The following is a 12,303-nucleotide window of genomic DNA, read 5'->3' as shown; positions in this document are numbered from 1 at the left end:
ATGTTCTTACAATAATATAAAATAACATCTGAACCAAGTGATGACTTTGATAAATGGACTCCATTCAGGTCCATTTAGTTTTGACTTTACAGCCCGATGCCTGCCCCCATTATGTCACATGCTGATGTCAGTGTTGTTGTTGTTAAACTACAAATGTCGTTTTCCCGACTTACAAAGACATACAAGCCCAGGAGCACATGTGGCCAAGTTACCATGGTGGTTACTATGGTGTCCATAATTAGAGCCCCTGGATGGTGTAATGACAAAGGGGATGCTTTGCTCTCTGTAATCTCCTCATCCATTTCTATTTATTATCCTCGTCGTCATGAGCATCATCACACTGTTGCAGTCTCAGTGGGATGCAATTTAGCAATCCGCAAGGCTTTCCCTGCCGCTGCCCTGCCACACGTTCAGCGGTCATCCACTTATCCAGCAGGGTGTCTGTTCCTTTCTTCTCTTTCCCTCCACTGTAATCTCTCAACCTCCACTTCTGCTTCTCAGTTCAACAGAGGTATCCTATGTCTCAGTAAGTTCTAGGTCTTAGGCTCCTCCCTGTCCATATGATCATATAGCCTACTGCTGCGGTTCGCTGGGTGGCATAGCATGTGGTGAAAGCGTGGTTAGCCACATAGGGCTGTGATGTGGGACGCTGGCAAGAGCTGGGAGCTGGCAGCTTTGTGTTCAGCTCTGCAGGAGTATCTCCTCTGGCACAGTCTCTCTGGGCTGGACTCTCCTCTCCCGTTCATCATTTCCTCCTATTACGTCGCAAACAGAAAGCATGTGTGTGCCAGGACAGCTGGTTCGGGGAGTGTGTCTGTGCCTGTCATGAGTTCACTGAGTCAGCCATTGTCCCCCTGAGCCACAACATGATGTGCAGTGATGATGCCTTGTAAATAAGGGGGATTACAGTCCAGGTGTGTGTGTAAGGTAGTGGTTGGGATGCAGAGGTGGAAGGTATTAGTCATACCACATGTTGCATCTTGCTACATTCATCCTGTTGTCCCCCTTAAACAGATATGTGATTTATCTTGTATGCCTAATTCACTTCACGTGTAAAAGACTTTTTTGTCGGAACCTACTGTATGATCACCATGGGACCGCAGCCCCTATTAAAACTTTTATCACCCCCTTTGTGCATCCTTTAGGCTCAGATTCTGTTGGACTGTGGCGAGGACAACATCTGCGTTCCTGACTTGAAGCTGGCAGTCCATGGGTGAGTCTCTTCATTTCCTTTTATATTTCTAAAGAAGTCCCAGAGCACAAGGAATTCATGAAATAATACAAAAATGCAGTGGAGAATACTTGGTAAACTGTGAACAGGGTCATAGACACTGAACTCTTCACCTCCACAATGCAAATGCAACCTTGGATTTGAGTACAAAAGCATAAATACAGCTGTTTTTGCTGCTTCGCCACTTTGTTTAGTTTAGCATACCAGAGAGGGGCTGTTAATAGCCACAGTGTTGCAGTAGAGCTGAGGTACACCATCCTCTGAAAACAGGAAGCAGTTCTGTTCTACAGGTGCTATGACAAGCAGTTAAGGGGAAAAGACAGGGGAGATGAAAGGGAGCTGTTTGGAAAGTATGGGAGCTGTGCGCCAAAGTCCCGACCTCGCCTCGCTTCTGAAGCTGTCAGGAGCGCCCTGCTTGCCACACTTTGATTCAAGAAATCTGTTAGCATTTTTCTCAAAAATAACAGCCTCCCCGATACTCCCTACTCCGCTCTGTCATTTTGATTTCACATTCCTATATTTATCTACCATCTGCCTCCATTTTTTTTTTCAATGTATGGCTGATCCATCACATATGGAATAACCTGCTGTGAGTGCGTGTTAGTGCCGTACTCCATCTAAGTGCAACTCCAGAAATTGAGCCATAGAAAGTGTGATTAGTGCAATTAAAATAATAGCTTGATGTTTTTTGTCTGCTCTATAGTAAATTATGGAAGCCTAATAGTAGTTGGGGTTAACGGGATGGCCATGATTTGATGGAATTTTAGAAAAATAGTATCCATCATTCCTGCTGTGTTGTTTCTTTTATTCCACTGCCAAAAGCACATAACCTGTTAAACCAAGGGTCCCCCTGGGCGACTTTAAGATTTTGTGGTGTTTTCTGATTTTGAGCTTTTGTTTGGTTTAAAAAGTGCAATGCCAGTTATAATCAGGCTATAGTTGACTTGCAGGCAGGCAGAGGATCAAGCTCCAGAAATCTTCTCTCTCTTTTGCTCTCCTGCTTTGCTTTATGAGAGCTGCTTGTAATTAAAAACGTCTGTGTGGCCCTCCATATGGTATTTCTCATTGTTCTTCACTGTGGAGTGGCATGTGGAGAGAGAGCAGGGGAGGGGGAGCTGTTTTACAGTCCTATGCTCTGTTGTACAGCATGTATGACTTTATTACCACATCGGAAAACTCTTCATTTAATGGTGGGGGGGGGGTTTCGTGAGATTAATTTTCTTTTTTGGGGGTGGGGGCTGACTCTAAAGAAAGATAAAATATATATAGTGTTAATATTTATTAGTTAAAGTAACAACAGTATTTTGCTCACTCTGTTTTGCCACCAACCACAAGGTTTGCTATTTTTTACTTACCACATCCTAACATAACTTTACACATGTTCATTTGTCTAAGGGGTTCTGACACCAGTTAACCTGACTGTTGAACCTATTAGTTATCCATTTTTCTTCGGTTGGGTCCTTTAGGGACAGGAAGGAAGTCTACCTGGGTGATGACAACTCGCTGACCTTGACTTTCAACGCCAGGAATGAGGGTGAGGGAGGGGCGTACGAGTCAGAGCTGTATGTGGTGCTGCCCCCTGAAGCTGATTACAGCGGTATTGCCCGCAATAATGAGGTGAGTAGGGATTCAAAACATACAACTTCCCAGGAGCTAATATGTCTCTTAGGACATGATTAGAGTTTTCCTTTGCTGTGGTTTGACCAATCTGTCCTCTTATTTATTAGAGCCTGACCCAGCTGACCTGCAGCTATGACACGGAGAACCAGACCAGATACCTCATCTGTGATTTGGGAAACCCGATGAAGTCTGGTACTAATGTAAGGGCACCCCTGTCTTTTGGCTGGCTTTCTTCATGATGACTTTCAAGGTTGTAGGATAAGGCAGATGCTTGTTTGGTAGTAGCAAACAGTTGACACAGCATTATGGTTTCCTGCTCTATGCAGGAAGTGGTCATATGTCATCTCCAAATTGTGTGTGAAGAGCACTGGAAAAGTCAGTGAGTGTTAGGAAATCTTTTCACAGGAAGTACAGACTTCATCTGTGCCCTCAAGGCCCTGCTGGGCAGAGTTCCCTTTTTTAATGGCTGACTCACAAGCTGGCATGTTTTAATAGGTCTGCGGAGGAAGACTGTCATCTACACGTTAATTGTGAGAGATCAGCAGACGTCTCTGTTTAAAAAACCTGGTTGTCAAGTTGTCATAGAATCTGCTTAATTGTTCTTTCTAAAGGCCGTGGATCATAACATTAATGATCTGATGTAAAAGAGATGTATTTTATTAAAAGGTAGAAGCAGATTTAATGTGCCAGTCTGAGAAAAAAACCTGAAATTATAAAGAAAGAAAGGGCAGAGCAAAAACTCTCAGCCACGTTGTGGTTCTACCCAGCTGCATTGCTGAATATCACATTTATATCATATGATGAGATAAGTAGAGTGGAGATATGAGGCATGTCTGCCTGAGAATGATTTACAGTTTTGCAAATTGAGTACATAAACCTCACACAGACATTCTAAAGTTTTAGGGGGCAAGATCTCCTGCAGACTTAATTCTTCTCTGTTAGTTGTTAGGCAGTAATGGAAAATATGTTCTGTTTTGGAAACTATTGTTCTAAAATGAAAGTGATGATGACACATGATGAATTAATCTTATTCTTTGCAGCTTTGGGCAGGTCTGCGCTTCACAGTGCCACGATTGAAGGACACGCACAAAACTGTTCAGTTTGAGCTGCAGATTCGCAGGTACAACTTGATGTGAACACACAACTGAGACACCGTTCATGGAAAATGTTCTGAATCTGATTTAGCAACACTTGTCTCCACAGCTCTCAAATGACATCAGCTAATCAGAATCTATTTCTTTTTGTCTCCAGTAAAAATGAGAATAATTCCGACAGTGAGGTTGTGCCTTATAAGCTGGAAGTGGTTGTTCAGGCTGTCGTCATTCTACAAGGGTGAGTTAAATTACAATTCTCTCATTTGAACTTTTTGGAGCGTCATTAAGTTTCTTCTGAGTCCCCACACATGTTCTCACTCCTGTTTTTTTTGACAATTTCAGCGTGTCTCGACCAGATAAGGTCTTCTTCCCGCCAGTCAACTGGAAGGTTACCAAAAACCTCGGGGTGGAGCAAGACGTCGGGCCTTCCGTGGAACACATCTATGAGGTAACCAACCATAGCTGTGCAGACTCACTGTGGCTGAGCAGATTGGGTTGGAAAGCAGATCTTACTGTTCATAAAACGAGGCGACTCCCCAGGGCAGCAATGAGGGGGGAAAAAAACAAAGAAACATACCCCAGATTACACAGTGTGATTTATTCTCAGGCTGTGCAGATCCACTTTCACGTGGGTGAGATTCAACAGTGCTCTACTTTCGGTGGCCTATTTGTAGATTAAAAAATATGTCAGACTCAGCATGAGAAAAATCTGTTTCAACCTCACAGCTACACGGCAACTACAGCTAAAATATGACACGATCAAGCTGCTTGTGAAGTTTTCTAATACTTCACATACTAACGTTTCCTATTTCATTTCCCTTTTTCCAGCTGGTGAATAACGGGCCCAGCCGGATCAGCCAAACCTTGCTTGAGCTGCGCTGCCCCCTCAGTATCCAGAGCCACAATCTCCTTTATCCACTGGAGTTCTCCACAGAAGGCCCCATCAACTGCACCGCTGACAAAAACATGAACCACCTGCACCTAAAAGTGAGTGACTCTAGTTTCACACAGATGCATACCTTTCAGGGCCAAATGAGGCAGAATCAGAATGCTCTTCCAGAAAGATCAGAAAGATCTTCCACTGATTCCCACTCAGATGTATGATTAACAGTTGGATCGTCCCGCACGCTGGCCAACACCCACCTTCTCCTCCCATCTTCTCAGCCCCACCCAGGACACTTACCCCACCACCACTTTGAAGTTCAAGCTCTTCCCTATGCTCAGCACAGCTTGATGAACTACCTCACCCAGCAATATACTCACTCATCATCGACATCCTGCGACGAACGACCCCCCCCCCCCCCCCTTCCCCTCTATACCACGTTATAGCTTAGATAGATAGATAGATTTTGTGGGCAAAACATTTCAGTGCAGTTGTTTGTGTTTACATTTGAAGCTTGACAGATGTTCAGCAGGGCTTTAAGTGGTCATCTGTCTTAGCTGCTGTGATCTAATGTTTTTTTTCCCCTGGTGAATTGCTAAGTACGGTATATTTCCACAGGAATCCATGTGGAGTAGAGCTCACATGCTTCTGATTAATGACAAAAAGCCCAGGGTCATGCTAACATTAGGGCGTATATTGATGGTGTGCTCTCCTGCATAGTGAGGTCAGTGTCTTTGTTGTCCTAATGGGTGGTGTTTGTATTTGTGCTCTCTCTCTTCCCTTAGCTCCAGCGCACATCCACAGAACCACCTCTCCTGGCACTAAAGGCCCATGAGCACCATGTTGAGAGGAGGGACGTTCACAAGAATCAACTCGCTCATTTGACTAACCTGGTAAGAAGCTTTGATCAAAATTGGCACTTTCTATAAATACAACACGTTGCATGTATGAATGGACATCGTCAGGCCAAAAGGTGAAGACTAATGTAATAGGTGACGGATTGGTGACATGAAAGTGAGAGAATGAGGAGCTTGAGCTCACAGTTTAGGGTAAATGAGGTTACACAGTTAAAACCTTTTTGCGTCACTTACACAGCAGGTCAAGACTAAAACTTCAGGCTCAATCAAAAGGTTGATACAACATATTTCATAGCATTGTAAAGTGTGTTGGTCTGGATCTATTTTGTTGACACTGGCCCTGCTTTTACATGAGGCTCCTGGGATTGGGTAATTCGTTTATGATGTCGTTAAAAGGGAGGGGTCAGAGGGCACAGGCTAGTCCTGTTGTGGTGATTAACATTAAAGAGTCTTAAGTAGTGGTGGAGGGTTGGGTAGGCTGAGAAGACGTGGGACATGTGAGGCTTTTTATCAGTGATGCACTGGTTGCTTCAAATACTGCTCTGTAAATTTCGGCTCATGGTGTTGTGAGGCCCCCCGAGTGCCCTCCGACACTGGCCCCATTTACCGACCCAGCTGCAGGTAGCTGATCTATCTGCCTCCATCGGCGGGTACCTGCCTAAACCAAAGAGGTCTTTGTCTGTGCGCCTGTCGCTCCTAACCATGCTCGTTTATCAAGCATGTTCAATGACACGTTAGTATGAAGGACCCCATTCTCCCATTTCCCTTGTATCTGCACTTTTGTTTTTTATGCTCAGGAGGACAGACATCTCTGTTCAAAGTGTCTCTTGATGAAAGTGTGTTAGTGTTTAGCAATGCTTGGATGAAGATGTCAGCCTAGGTCATAGTGTGAGAATTTAAAATGACCTGCTTCATCTTTGAAGAACTGAGCTATGCATAAAGAACAAAAGATTGGCTGTAATTGCACTAATAATCAAGAAAAAAGAAAAGGCATTTCATAATTACTTGGATACTTGAAGTATATATAATTTTTAAAGGGAGCAGTTAACAGTATTGTGAATCTTATTATTTTAGTCCCAAAATACTTGCATTACTAATAATAATACTAATAATACTGCAGTATATGTGCTATGCATTTTCTCACAATGTAATTTAGAAACAGGGCTGTAACTTATGATTATTTTGTCCAACCAACACTCAAAATCTTAATGTGAGTAAATTTGAAATTGCATAGAACATGAATATACACAGATTTGAGAGTCTTGGTCCAGCAACCATATGGCATTTTTTCTTGATACGTCACTCTTACCAGATTTTCTGCATACACATTTTTTTGTTGATCAGCAAATTGATTAATAGACTTAAAATGTCAAACTATGCAGGGCCCATTCATTCAGCAGCTGTGCAGTCAAGCCAGACTGTTATTTTATGAAGTTGTGGGAACAGCCTTCGTGCCCCAAGCTCCAGATCTTGACCACATAATCCCACCAGGGAGGATATGTGGGACTTGGGTCTGAGGCATCTTTGGCACTGGACCATGCTCATGTCATTTTCACAAACCTTTGTAGCCCCTCTGCCCTGGGGCATCAAGGAGGTCTACCAGGAGGAAGTGGACTGATATGCTCTCTGTCTGTCTGAATACCCTCATTAAATCTGTCTAAGATTGAGCCTGAAGGAACTAGGCGGGTACTCTCTTCTCCTGTGTTTGCCCTACTTGGTGTAATAAGTAAACTAATGCGCTCCCGCAGGAAACCGCCGAAACCTCTCCGTCTGGGGGTGGTCTGGCTACGGGCTCAGCTCTAAAAAAACCAGTGTGTGCACGTTTTAAAATGTTAAATGTGCTAAGCTGCATTATGGGGGTGTAATTAAGATGGTGTATTCTACAGTCTTGAGAAAAATGGGCTGGTTTTTAGTGGTTGGGCAATAATGTGGAGAGTGGTGCATGCAGCATTTTTACAGTCTCATGACATTCCTTCAATCTAATTCGAAGCAGACGTGGAATAGGAATCATAACATTGGGCTCTTTGTTATATTTATTGGACCTGCAGCATTAATGTGGATGATATTTGTCTCTCATATCTGTTCCACCAATTTTCACTTTTGCCTGTATGATGACCTTCACCTGCATTTAATTTAGCTATAATTTGGGGAAAGAATATTTTTGTTGATGCTATCTATGTACAAGAACAAAACTTATGTAGCATTTAATCAACATCATCCTAACTCCTTTCTTTCTGCCTCTCTAGTCCTGCTCTAATGCTGAGTGCTGGACGGTCAAGTGCAATGTGGGTCTTCTGGAGAAGGGGACTACTGCTATCCTGAAAGTGCGCTCCCGCGTTTGGGCTGAGACCTTCATTGAGGTTTGTGGGCGAACCTTGCCTTACATACTCACTAGACATACACTGTACATGAACTTGTCTCCACTAGCTGACAAAGGCATGGCAGAGGAAAAGGCTGTGCACTATAGATTAGTCTTTTCCCACTGGTGCCTGGCTATTTTCTCATGTCAAGCTTTGGCAGGAAATATGCAGTCATTATTCATTAAAGCATCAAAAAAGAAAATATTGGACTTTAAATGTATGGCTGGCAAAGATGCATAGCCACAGTAGTGCGTCTCATATTTGTTTGTGTTGAGAAGGTATCAGCTTTGGTTCTGGATCACTTCTTAAGGCTGTCAATATGTGCAGTCTAACATATTTGCCTCAACAAATGGAACAACAGTTGTTAGTTGAGTATGTAGATTGCTCCAGACTGGCTGCAGTTTCTAACAGTGTACTAGCTGTTTCTCTCTACCTGCCATGACAGAGCTACACACAGACTATTTATCATCCCCTGCATGCTGTAACGCAAAGCATATGTGTGAATGTATTGAAAATGTATTATCTGGAAGTCACATTTATCATAGCATTGGTATGCAAAAAGGATTTTCTTTGGAAGATACACACGGTCTATGTCGCCATCTAGTGTACAAGTAGTGTATTGCATGCATTTTAACTTCTGATGTTTCTCCCTTCAGAGAGCTTATAAGCAGCATGTGCTGGAGTGCCTGGCCAGATACCGTGTGGAGAAAATGCCCTACGCCATCCTTCCCAAACATTCTCCCAGTGGACACAAGAAGGTATTTAAAATTTCATTTCACCTGGCCCTCTGTATGCATAGTATCGTCTCAGTTTTCTTTGTTGAATTTAACTAAGTTGAAGACAAATAGAGCTGCAACAATTAATCAATTAGTTGACTTGTTAAGTAGTTGCTTGTCTTAGTCTTACATTACTCTACATTTTATATTTTTGAGTGGTTTTGGACTGTTTGTCAGACAATACAAACCATCTGAGGACTTCACCTTGGACTCCAGGATGTGACTTTTTTCCTCATGTTTCATTGGTCAAATTATTGTTAGTTGCAACCCTAAAGACAATCTGTGCCCTCATTCTCAGGTGGTGACCCCAGTGGTGTGGCACAAGCCAGATATTGAGAACTCTGTTCCTCTGTGGATCATCATCTTGGCCATTCTGGCTGGTTTACTTCTTCTGGCTCTACTCATCTATGTCCTGTACAAGGTCAGTGCTGCCATTTAACAAAGCATTTAAACAAAGTAGTGTACTGGTGATGGGTTAAAGAAAGAACATGAGAGTAAACTGATTAAGTGGTCAATTCTAATTTCTGCTTTTTCGTCGTTTCTTGCAGTTTGGCTTCTTTAAACGATCTTTACCTTACGGCACTGCCATGGAGAAAGCACAACTCAAACCACAGGCTGCTTCTGAGGCTTAGACCAGAGCTTCCAAAACCACCGTACCTGGCCATATGATTGCAACGGAGAAACCCAATGGAACATGTAGAGTGGATCAGAAAGCAGTTGAAGAGTTCAGCAAAAGAGAGACCACTGGAACTCCACTGTGCTGCACTAGAGGAAGACAAAAATCCAAAGATCTCCACGCCAAATGAATGTTATTTTTTTTTCTTCTTTTAATTTATGTCTTGTTTGTTGGCAGGTTGGGATTGTTACCCAATAGAACTTTTCTTAATGCCTCGAGGCTAACATCAGATTGAACTACAGGAAAGTGACTGCAGAAATCGCAGGCCTTCAACCTGTCGATGCAGCAAGATGCCTGTTGGGTTTCCTTTTGTGGATTCTTGTGATGGAGAAGTTGTGTAACACCCCTTTTACTGCCTTATTTTGGTGCTAATAATCTGTTGTGTTCACTGCCTCTAAAGGATAAGGTCATATGTTGCTTTTGGCAGCCAGGAAGTATCAATCATGCTGCCTGTCAGGGGAGAGTATTCTTCTCATATCTCCTGAACACATGGTTTTATTGACAGTAGATCAGTTAACAGGTTTCAGGTGAAAACATTAACCTGACTATAGCGGAGGTAAACTTAAATCTGCTCAGCAGCTCAATCTTTTATCACAGAAGTTAAATATTTTATATGATTTGAGCCCTGACCTGTACAGGGTGATCCCCTGATTCTTGCCAAATGCATGCTGGGATAGGCTCCGGCACCCCGCAAGCCTGAACATAATAAGCGGGTATAGAAAATGCATGGATGGATGTTTGTAAACTGTTCATGAAAATGATCTCTCTCTGCCTCAGGTTGGTGGACAGTGCTGGGTTGAGTTGTTTTTGCACTCAAAGGAAATCTACTGATTTTAATTCCAAAGACGCCAAAGACTGACTGACCTTCCTTTGAGTTCTGATTTTGACTCCTACTGATCACTTTGTTTAAATCCTGTTTGTTCGTATTCAGAGTTACCAATGCTGGCATCGTCATTGTTATTGTAGTCGACTGGGATGGGACTGGAACCACCACCGACCTGAAACCTCACATTGGGCTTGAAGCAGTATTGTGCTTCTGTTTTAAAAACAAAAAAGAAAAGAAAAAAAGTGGTGTTCTCCTGAAGAGCATTTTTACTTTCTTTACTCCTGCTTGGTTTGTGTTGGGCTTATTTTGCACTGAAATTGCATGCAAGCAAATGACGCCTAATGTAAACCACAGAGGTAATGGCCATGCCATAATGATGTCTTGAACCAAAGACATGACAATCAGCAATGTTGTAGCCTTCACAGAGACTTTTACTCTGAAACCAGGAAGGATCATCTCTCATTTTGAGTGTGAAGGATCCATTTTCAGCTTACAGTGTGTGTTACTGTGATATACTGTATTTTTGATTGTCTATTTGAGTAAAAGATGCCCATGTTAGAAAGAGAAGTGGCTGAAGTCATCCCACTACCAAAAGGCTACAGGGACAGAATATTAAAATGCTTAGTGTTGGTTTCTTTTGTCTTGTACATAGATTGTATGTGCCTTAAATGTAAATACTTAATGTCTGAGTTGGAATAGTGTGTGCGCTTGCATGTATACATGTGTTACTTCATGCATACATGCATTTGTGTGAATGGTGTATTTATGAATGTTTGTTTTTGTGTATGAATTGGTTATTACCTTTCCCACTGCTTAGTCCACGTTATCCCTATCACCTCTGTAGCTTAAAATCACTGAGGTAAAGGCATTCTGCAATTCTATTGATTAGGATCGCATAAATGCAGCCACTGTCCGGGATGACTTTTATTAACAGCACAGCAGCAATTAAAATACTTGCAACCTCAGTGGAAATCCACCCGAAAGACTAAGTCTACCGTCTGGATATTGGCATCCTACAGGATGTCTTGTACCTCTGACAAAGGGATGACAAACTAGGCACTGGGAACTAAATGTTTGGAAGTGCAATATTTATATCCACTCTTTTTTTATATATTACAGTGCTTTCTTTTATTTTATGTTTTATTTGTGACTGCATTGTGATAAACCAGAACTTTGTAACACGTAGTGATGTGTGTAAGTATGTGATAAGCACATAGACTAAATCCTTTGTCAGGCTCTGGCTTTTCACCTTCACTTGCTTTCTCACTAAGCATACTTCAAGTGTGTTTCTACTTCAGATGTACTCACCACTTCATTGCTGGACCACTTTTCTGATTGTACTGATTTTTTACGCCACAGACTGACAGAAACTCCAACCACAAGAACATATCCGAGTTGAACTTTGGTATGTTGACATAGTTTGATGAATTATGTGCTGTATAGTTGCACCTGTCCAAACACCACCGTTACACTTAACCATATGTGTTACATTTGTTTGCCTCATTTCAGATGCCCCCTCTCATTGGAGTGATTTACTATTTGTCAAATGTCTAAAAAATCCCCATTGGTAATAGATTTCAAACCTTTGACATTGCCTACTAGAAAGTTCTTTACTGAACATGTCAACGCATAATTTATGACAGGGGATGATTTTACTACTTCCTCCATGCTTACATCAGGAGAAGGCACCCCCACCCCCTCTTTTTTATCATGTCTTAGCCCATTTTCACTCTCCAGGACTTTCAAAAAGGAGTTGTATATATTTATGACAAGGAGAGTATTTTGGAATTAAAATGATAACTGATTTGTTGTGATTTTCTCTCACCCCATATTGGGGAGAACATTTTTGTTAACAGGGAAGGAAAGGGGGGGCTCTTTGGAGGTCATTTTTTTGCCTGTTATGGTTTGTACTTTGAATAAAATATTTCCCTTTTTACAAGTTTTTGTGCTTTCATTGAATACACATTACTGAGAAAATAA

General features: G+C 42.2%; 1 protein-coding gene across 1 annotated transcript in view; it reads left to right on the top strand.

The window, feature by feature from the left end:
• Positions 1–12,256, top strand: part of itga5 (integrin, alpha 5 (fibronectin receptor, alpha polypeptide)) — a 38,237-nt gene extending 25,981 nt beyond the window's left edge. The window contains exons 19-30 of the mRNA XM_053317337.1: positions 1,146–1,213; positions 2,698–2,848; positions 2,959–3,051; positions 3,892–3,971; positions 4,103–4,183; positions 4,288–4,393; positions 4,774–4,932; positions 5,614–5,721; positions 7,932–8,045; positions 8,702–8,803; positions 9,120–9,242; positions 9,370–12,256. Coding sequence (XP_053173312.1) covers positions 1,146–1,213; positions 2,698–2,848; positions 2,959–3,051; positions 3,892–3,971; positions 4,103–4,183; positions 4,288–4,393; positions 4,774–4,932; positions 5,614–5,721; positions 7,932–8,045; positions 8,702–8,803; positions 9,120–9,242; positions 9,370–9,453 — 1,269 coding nt within the window. The 3' untranslated portion in view covers positions 9,454–12,256. The remainder of the gene's footprint in view (positions 1–1,145; positions 1,214–2,697; positions 2,849–2,958; positions 3,052–3,891; positions 3,972–4,102; positions 4,184–4,287; positions 4,394–4,773; positions 4,933–5,613; positions 5,722–7,931; positions 8,046–8,701; positions 8,804–9,119; positions 9,243–9,369) is intronic.
• Positions 12,257–12,303: the final 47 nt, after the last annotated feature.

Source organism: Scomber japonicus, chromosome 4 (assembly GCF_027409825.1).
Source record: "Scomber japonicus isolate fScoJap1 chromosome 4, fScoJap1.pri, whole genome shotgun sequence".
In the NCBI taxonomy this organism is placed as follows: Eukaryota; Metazoa; Chordata; class Actinopteri; order Scombriformes; family Scombridae; genus Scomber; species Scomber japonicus.
This window is presented reverse-complemented; position numbering and strand designations above follow the sequence as displayed.